General features: G+C 42.1%; 1 protein-coding gene across 1 annotated transcript; it reads left to right on the top strand.

Annotated features, from left to right (window-relative positions):
• Positions 1 to 1,082: 1,082 nt before the first annotated feature.
• Positions 1,083 to 4,509, top strand: LOC134464744 (uncharacterized). The gene is made up of 6 exons (XM_063218093.1): positions 1,083 to 1,176; positions 1,430 to 1,523; positions 1,866 to 2,195; positions 2,677 to 2,860; positions 3,226 to 3,353; positions 3,840 to 4,509. The coding sequence occupies exons 1-6, from the start codon at positions 1,136 to 1,138 to the stop codon at positions 4,161 to 4,163; spliced, it is 1,101 nt and encodes a 366-aa protein (XP_063074163.1). The 5' UTR covers positions 1,083 to 1,135; the 3' UTR covers positions 4,164 to 4,509.
• The last annotated feature ends 3,886 nt before the right edge of the window (positions 4,510 to 8,395 follow it).

Here is an 8,395-nt window from a genome sequence, read left to right as displayed (position 1 = left end):
ACTGTTGTGTGATGTTTCTGCATTTGGTATTGTCTGGGCTTTTAACAATGTGTTTGCTGACATTGTGACATCTGTTTTAAGGCGTTTAATATGCTTATTTCTAAACTTGTTTTTTTTTAGTTAGACAAAAGTTTTCCATACCAGAAGGCAAGAACTTGACTGTCACTGATGATGGTGGAACAGAAGTAGATGCCGATGTCTTTCCTGAATTGGTGTCCAACGATCTCTGTTTCGTCATTCATGATGCTGATTCAGGAGGTATGTGGTGTTGGTTGCATTGTTACACAATACAAAACAATGTTGGTAAAGGAGATGTGGAAAGGTTGTTTATTAAAGGTGCACCATGTAATATTTTAGTAGTTTATGACTAGAATTCATGCTGCCCATTAACAAATAATAACTTTTTCATGAATACTTACCACCTCATTCCACCACAAGTATTATGACTGAAAATTACATTTTTCATAATATGAAAAGAGGATCCTCTCCATTGTCCATCATTATCTCCAGAAATGGAACGTTTTTTAGCTGCAAAACTTGCTGTACTAGTACATATTAGTTAATGCATTAAATATTCATGAAAAGATCCAATTTGGCAGACTGTACAGTTTCAATGAGGAGCATAGTTGCAATACCTACCCTGATCACCATCCTACTCAGTGCACCTTTAAACTAAATGTACAATGTGTAATTGCATTTTTGTTTTATTTCCGTTTTGCTAGAGTTTTCTCTCAGCGAGTCCTCCAGCCTCACTGATACATGCTCATTGACAAGCAGCCAGGATAGCATGGCTGAAGTAAGCCTCTGTAAACAAGCACGTTTGGAAGAAGAGTTGCTACAGAGTGTCCCAGCCAGAGATGTGAGGATGCAGTTTTTTATTTACAGAATAGCCTGCATTGTTGGATTTCATATCTGTTTTGTGAAGTTGTGTGTATGCTAATTTAAGAAAAGTATCGAGAGAAGAGGGCATAGCATTACCTAATTCACCTGTACACTTATGTTAGCTGATATTGATGCATGTGTTTGCCAATTATTTCAGCTTGTGAAAAAGGTGTTGTTAGATAAACCTGGTGGAGCAGCAGTCCTGAAGGAGTATGCGGACACCGGAAGTATTTGTGACAGTTCCAGGCGACAAATGGTCAACATTTTAGCTGCACACATGACTGAAACCGAAGGGTACGGAAGCCTGAAATTATTTTCATACTTAAGGGTTGAGATGCAAGGCCCCCTAATAGCCGTGATACAAATACTCTGTTTACTTATTTTTTTAAAGGGAGAGGGACTGATTTGTAAATATTCTGAATTCAGAGATACAGTCTATTCTTTGTAAACCAATCACACATGCACTTAGAAAGTTGTGGGCATCAGTCCTTCATTTACATTGTCTTTCTAGTATTCTAATATTATTGTAATTTTCACTGTTTTTCAGGAGAGTTCCACAACGGCTGACAAGGGAGAAATATGCCCTTGGTATCATAACCTTGTTCCCATCTCTGAAAGACCCATTGTCTAGGAAAGGCTATGTAAGTTGAAGGAAACTTTTTGCAATTTTTCATGGTGACTGCCATTTCAATTTGGACATTGATAAAGAATGTATTGTAATATGTTCTTCTCAGTGTGTTGCTTCTGTTTAACGTCAGTGATGCCAGCAGATGTTATGGTTTAAAGAGGTCTGTGTTGACGTTTGTACGCGATGGAATGTGTGATGATGCAAGTGGCAGTGTCCCTAATAGTGTAGGTTGAGAAGTCAAGTCACACTTTATCAACCCCAACCTGCTACCAAACAAAATAGGCAAAGGATTAAAATAATAATAATAATAATGACAGTTATCTGGCCTAACAGTGGTTCTGTAATCCTTCGTTAGGAACACTTCTATGATGCCCAAAGTGGGTCGGGTTTCCTGGCCTGGCGGCTGAAGACGATCCAGAGGAAGACGAAGCTTCACTCTCCAACTCCAAATAACCCCAAGGCTATGACAGGAGGGCCGACATGCGCCAGGGACATCGGCCAGGGCGGTGAGCAGGATGAATCGTGCAAGGAGGCCATTTCCCTCATGACCCACACGAATGACAATGACATCATCTTCCAGAAGATGCGCGAAACCTTCGCATATAGACAGAAACTTATCCACAGCCCAGACACTTCGGCCAGTGTTCTGTCGGTTTTCCCAAGATTGTTGGACACGAAAGGATTGGTAAGTGGTATTGCTAATTATATTGTTTAATATTGACCATTTTATGTAAGGGTCGATTCTCAAACAAGAGATTCTCAATGTATGCTGGCTCTTCATATTTTTATGAATATTTACTAAGTTTAGGCAATTAACTATTTTTTTTTACTTGTGTCTCAAATTTATAATGAATACCAAGACATTGGTGGTGACGGTAAATATACAGAAGAAACACATTTGTGAATGGGCAGCATACATTCTTGAAGTAAATGACTAAAACATTAAATGCTCTACCCTTCAGAAGGTTGCAACAACACTTTGAGAGCTAGACATCTCAACAAATATAATCCTAGTATATTGCTGTATTCATTGTTACCTGCGCTACTAGGCTATATATTGTTGTATTCTGTACCTCTTACTTATTTCTTGCTTTGCATATTCCTTTACATCTGCTCTGTGTAATGTAATGTAGTTCTAATTTGTATTCTTTCATGTCGTACTGTAGGTTCTTCAAGATTTCAGCCTCCTTTTTGGATCAGAGATATCCACCAGGCTTCTTGAAAGGTGGCCTTCCTACAAGCCCAAGCTCATCAAAGAAGCATCGTCACTTGCCCAAACACCACTGTTGCAGCGACTGTTGCAGTCGGCCAGGGAGGAGCCAGTGTTGTCATCTGCAGACAACTTGCAAGGTAACAATTCTTCACACACACACTCACCCCCCCCTGATGCACAAAAAACCTTAAATAAGTTGCATTTAAACCCTCATCTTGCATGAGAATGTGTTCATTCAGCTGTTACATACCCACATTTTTATTGAAAAAGCTAAAATCCCAAGACCCTGAATGCAGCGTATATGGCATTCAGGGCACCAAAGCTCAAACAACACGAGTCATCAGGCTAAAATGGGTTAATCTATTTATTTATTAGTTCATTTTTCATGTCTTTACACAAATGAAATGCGGTTTGGACTTTCATATTGTAGAGTCTCTTTTGCATGCCTAATAATGTTCATTATTGTTGTATGCCTCACCTTCAAACCCTACCCTCAATTCAGGATGGGACAGTGATATGTCCACACTACTCCTGCTCTTGCACATCCTGTCACCTCAGTCTACTGGGAGGAAGAGGACCTACAAGATCAGCACAAGTCGAGCAATGGACAATCTCGTGGTGTTTCACAAGGTGTGTGATATCTGTGTACTGTATACAGTGTTGTCCATAGGCGTAGCCAGGGGTGGGCCTGGGCCCGCCCACCTGACATCCAAGCCCACCCCATTCACACTTGACAGTCAACTGTTGCCTCATTGAACTATAATTAATGGCATAGCACTGAGCGATAATTAATCATTTTGTCAAAAGTCTGGTTCATCTTCTGTGATTGCTATGATTCATTTTTGAGCACGATATTATAATATCTACCTACACGCTTTCGGGTTGGGCCCGTCCGATTTTTTCTGGGCCCACCTGTTTTATTATTTCTGGCTACGCCCCTGGTGTTGTCCCTGAAATTTCACATGGTGTGATTTCTCTGTACAGTGTTGTCCCTGAAATTTCACAAGGTGTGTGATTGTGTACACAGTTTTGTCCCTGAAAGGAAATGTAATACATTTGAACATGATCTTGATGCATTTTTTCTTTTTTCTTTTTCTTCTTCTCTGTTACTTCTAGTCATGCCAGAGCCTTGATGAGCACCTTGATGCAGATGACCGTCGACAGCCATATCTGCTTGCTTCAGGACTCCACAAGAAAGCCATCAGCAACTACTACATCGTCATGGATAAGAAGCTAATTCCTTGCCAAGGAAATACTTTTCTGGCGGCATTCGACGAGCTCTTCAAGGTCCATTTCGTTTTCAGTCTGAGCTATGATGAGAGTCTCCACACAATGTTCACCTTCCTTCAGACCACGGTGTACAACATCGACGTGGGAAGTACCAGAGAGTCCCCTAAAGTAAGAGAACTGAGAGCAAAGCTGATGAATGATCATGTTTAGGTGCTATGTTTGTAAGTCACTTCATAGTTCAGGAAGTTACCTGATACAGCACCTTAAACTTTTACATGGCTTGTATCCTGGCAAGAAGTTAAATTTGTGCGCACAGGATGGTTTCTCTTTGGAGTTCAAAAGTTACTCTGGTTTCCGTAAGCATCTTAAACGCTGGCACAGTGACGATGCTGAACCAAGTTCTTCACATGGACTATCCTTTGGTACGCCGGCTCTGCCCCTGGATAGAAGTTTCTCTTCTGAGGAATCTTTGAACTTGCCTCAAAACTTGAGTGAAAATGGACATTCTTGATATGCACCACAGCAAACCATTTGATGTTCAGATGCCCTATGGGTGCGATGCTCTGTTCTATATTGTCCCAGATTGTTGTCTCTTCTGAGCACAATGTGATCAAAATAAAACATGTGTAATATTCCATTCTTTTGTATGTATTTTTAATTGATGCTGTAATTAGTTTGCTTATGCCTTAACCATACTGTTGGCCTAGAAGAATTATATTGTTAAAAGACGAAAAAAATAAAGGAGATATTGATCACCACCAGGTTAGTGAGGATGTAACACTGCATTATAGTAAGAAATTAACACTGTTGGAGTAGGCTTTCAATTAACATTCAACAATTTCATGGTGTTAAAATGCCACTATGTCAGTGTTAGTGTGAACACTAACCTGTAGTTAAAAAGTGACACTGTTGGAGTAGGCTTTCAATTAAGATTCAACAATTTCATGGTGTTAAAATGCCACCATGTCAGTGTTAGTGTGAACACTAACCTGTAGTTAAAAAGTGACACTGTTAGAGTAAGGCTATCAATGATTCAACAATCATCTGGTGTTAATACTTAACTCTTACAGTGTTAACATCCTTACACTGAGTTAGTGTTGTATTTATAACACTGCCAAAAGTGTTAAGTTAACACTGACACAGTGGTCCCCATATATACACTGGAAAAGTGTTAAAATTGACTCTGTTGGTGTTAAAATTCCAAATGGGAATTTGCTGTGTGGAAATAAAAAGACACCTGTTGGGAGCTCAAAAGATTCACGTCCTCATCACATGCCGCGCAACAACGCCCCCCCCCCCCCCCCCCCCCCCCCCCCGAAATATGATATTTAAACGCAAAAACGTATTTTTACGTTTTGGTATACAACGCATGGGCGTGAAAAACGTATTATTACGTCGTCGATACTTAATGTGTTAAAGTAGCAATAATGTGTCTTCTTCTACATGAATGCAAAAAACCCGTTATATTGGCCTGAAGCCTATTCAGGGGTACAAGTGGTTGATACTTAACACATTTTTCAGCAACACACAGGTCCATATATGCATCAAAGCAGCATCCTATTTCCACAACTGTGATGGTTTTTAAAGTCTCATCCACAAGACAACACCCCCCACACACACCACACACTCTTTCTCACACACACAAACACACAAACACACACACACACACACACACACACACACACACACACACACACACACACACACACACACACACACACACACACACACACGAACACACACACAAATGCACACACACACACACACACACACACACACACACACACACACACAGGTGTATTTGTGTTTTTTGTGTGTGAGCGGGCGGTCATGGGCGTGCATGCATGCGCGCACATTTGTGTGGTTTTGTGTTTACATTTGTGTGTGTGTGCGTGCACGTGCATATGCTGAAACGTGTGTGTGTGTGCGTGTGTGTGTGTGGTTGTATCAGTTCACTGTTAATGAGTGTACACTCTCCCACCACAATTCACACACACACACACACACACACACACACACACACACACACTGTAACGGTTTTTCCTTCAAAGTTTGCCGGGGTGCCAGACAGCTTAAAAACTGTCAATATTTTTTTAGGAAGTGAGTTTTAAGTCACGTCAGGTCGAAAAACCGTCACAAGATTACATGTATAATGCATACAGCCAAATGAGCATAAAATGCAACATGTACCCTTTTTAAATTAAATATCCCAAAGTAGTAGCGCAACACTTGTCAACAGAGCATTAAACATCAAAAAGGACACTCAGCAACCAACCAAATTTCATGCTTGCAGTATATTGTTCACCCAAAAGTTCATTCAGTTCATACAGTGTAGTTCAGTTCAGAGCAGTAACGAGTTCAGTCCATCACCAAGAAAATCCTTTCCATACGAAAACAACATCTTTCCCATTTAGATTCACCACGCAAAAACGAACAGTTCCAATACAGTCTTTACATCCACCCTCAAAGAATAAATCCCAACAGCAGCAAAGTCACATCTTGAAGAACGAAGAAAAAGAAAAAGAAAGATAGTCAATGTCACGTTCAGTCAGAGTCAGAGGGCCTACCAGATCCGTAGCGCTAGCATACTCCAGTCCGGGATTTCCTCAGCAAGCAGCAAACTTTCTCTTCTGTGGTAATAATCCGTTTCCAAGGCAGAGAACAGAGTTACCGTAGTAAAGTGTGTTGGTCTTGCAGATAATCCACAGGAAAGATTTTCGTGTCCCAGTGCAACAGCGAGAGCGACAACTTGTATGAGAAAATAACAAAACGCACGGGGAAAGTTCTCCAGAGAAAATCAGCTGGATACTTGGCTCCGCCATAATGCTGGCTTCTTCTTTGGTTTTATACAAAATCTAGTGTGACAGCGCCATTCTGGCTAGTGGCGGGTTTTGGGTATTGCACCAAAAAGACAAGGCAGGGATTTTGATAGGGAACTCTTGACATAAGAAAAAAAACGAACTCTGACATTGGTTTCTGAAGGCAGAGGTTGTTACATTCCTCCCCTCCTGGAAAAAGCCGCACTGTATGGTGAGGCGTCTTAATCAAGGTCCTCACTTAGGAATCCTTGAAAATCTTCATCATCACTACTCTCTGCAAGTATTTCCCATACTCGTTTCCTTTGAGCAAGAGAGTCAGTAAGCGAAGAATCAGCATCCTTAAAGACTGGTAGGAGAGAACTTTTGACATCATCACTCTGAGTTGGATGGAATCCAAGAAACTCGTCGTCCTCACTTTCCTCTAAAAAGAGTTGTAAGACCTTGGATCTTTGATCATCTTCCACTTCCTTAGCAGTTGGATAACAAGGTTTCAAACGTGACACATGGGTCACTCTGAGGTCTTCGCCAGTTTCTTCCAGAACGATCTCATAGTTGAGAGGGGTTAGTTGCCTTACAATGCGATATGGGCCTTGCCATTTGGGAGCCAGCTTGGCAGAAAAAGCTTTTTCTGCCTTAGAGTAGGGGTGTGACCGCATCCAGACTCGATCCTGTTCCTCATAGAGCACGTCCCTCCTGGTTTTGTCGTAGTGTGCCTTTTGTTTCTCCCGAGCCTTAATAAGCTTCTGATCCACATAATTTTTCATCTGGCTCATTTCTGCAGCTTTTTTGTAGACGGGAGATTCGGGAGAGCAGGCTGGAGTGCTACTTCCTGGTGGCTGCAACAACATGTCCAAGGGTCCTCGGAGTAGCCGATTGAGATTCACCTCTGCAGGCGTCACGCCGGTAGACTCACTGACAGCAGTGTTTAAGGCAAACCGGAATTCGTGGAGGTGTTTGTCCCAGTGTTTGTGATGGTTACCAACGTAGGAGGAGATCATAGTCTTCAGGGTGCGGTTTACCCTCTCGGTCATGTTTGTCTGGGGATGATAGGCCGTCGTCATTTTGTGTTTAAGTCCCCATTGGCGGCAGACAGTCTGGAAGAGGTCAGAGACAAACTGGGACCCTCGGTCAGATAGGAGGTAGTCCGGAACACCCCAGCGAGTCAGAATCTCTTTGATGAGAACTCGAGACACAGTCTCAGCTGTGGCAGTGCGTAGGGGAAATAGCTCCACCCAACGAGAGTAGTAGTCCACAAAAACCAGTAGGTGGACGTTATTTGACGAGCTTCTTGGTAAGGGGCCCATCAAGTCCACACCTAACATCTCCCAGGGTCGGCTGACGATGGTTTGTTCCAGTTTTCCAGGTGGACGCCTGCATTCAGGTTTGTAAAGCGGACAGGTGTGGCAGTTCTGTACAAAGTTCTTCACGTCGACACTAAGGTTGGGCCAGTACGCCAGGGCATGTATTCGTTTGTAGGTTTTGAATCGACCCAAGTGGCCAGACAGGGGATGCGCATGAAAAAATTCCAGGAGCTGAGTTCTAAGGTTTTCTGGAATGTAAGCTTGGTACTGGATTTTGTGGGGCAAGGTAACCACCCGGAACACCTTATCCTCAATGATGGTA

The sequence above is a fragment of the Engraulis encrasicolus genome, chromosome 15, assembly GCF_034702125.1.
Source record: "Engraulis encrasicolus isolate BLACKSEA-1 chromosome 15, IST_EnEncr_1.0, whole genome shotgun sequence".
Lineage (NCBI taxonomy): Eukaryota > Metazoa > Chordata > Actinopteri > Clupeiformes > Engraulidae > Engraulis > Engraulis encrasicolus.
This window is presented reverse-complemented; position numbering and strand designations above follow the sequence as displayed.

What these genes read in the sequence shown, in the direction of transcription:
- LOC134464744 (XM_063218093.1), top strand. Translation starts at nt 1,136, where the DNA reads ATGGTCAACATTTTAGCTGCACACATGACTGAAACCGAAGG. An exon ending in TGTTGGACACGAAAGGATTG is followed by an intron (nt 2,196 to 2,676) that starts GTAAGTGGTATT and finishes GTCGTACTGTAG; the next exon opens with GTTCTTCAAGATTTCAGCCT. An exon ending in ATCTGCAGACAACTTGCAAG is followed by an intron (nt 2,861 to 3,225) that starts GTAACAATTCTT and finishes CCCTCAATTCAG; the next exon opens with GATGGGACAGTGATATGTCC.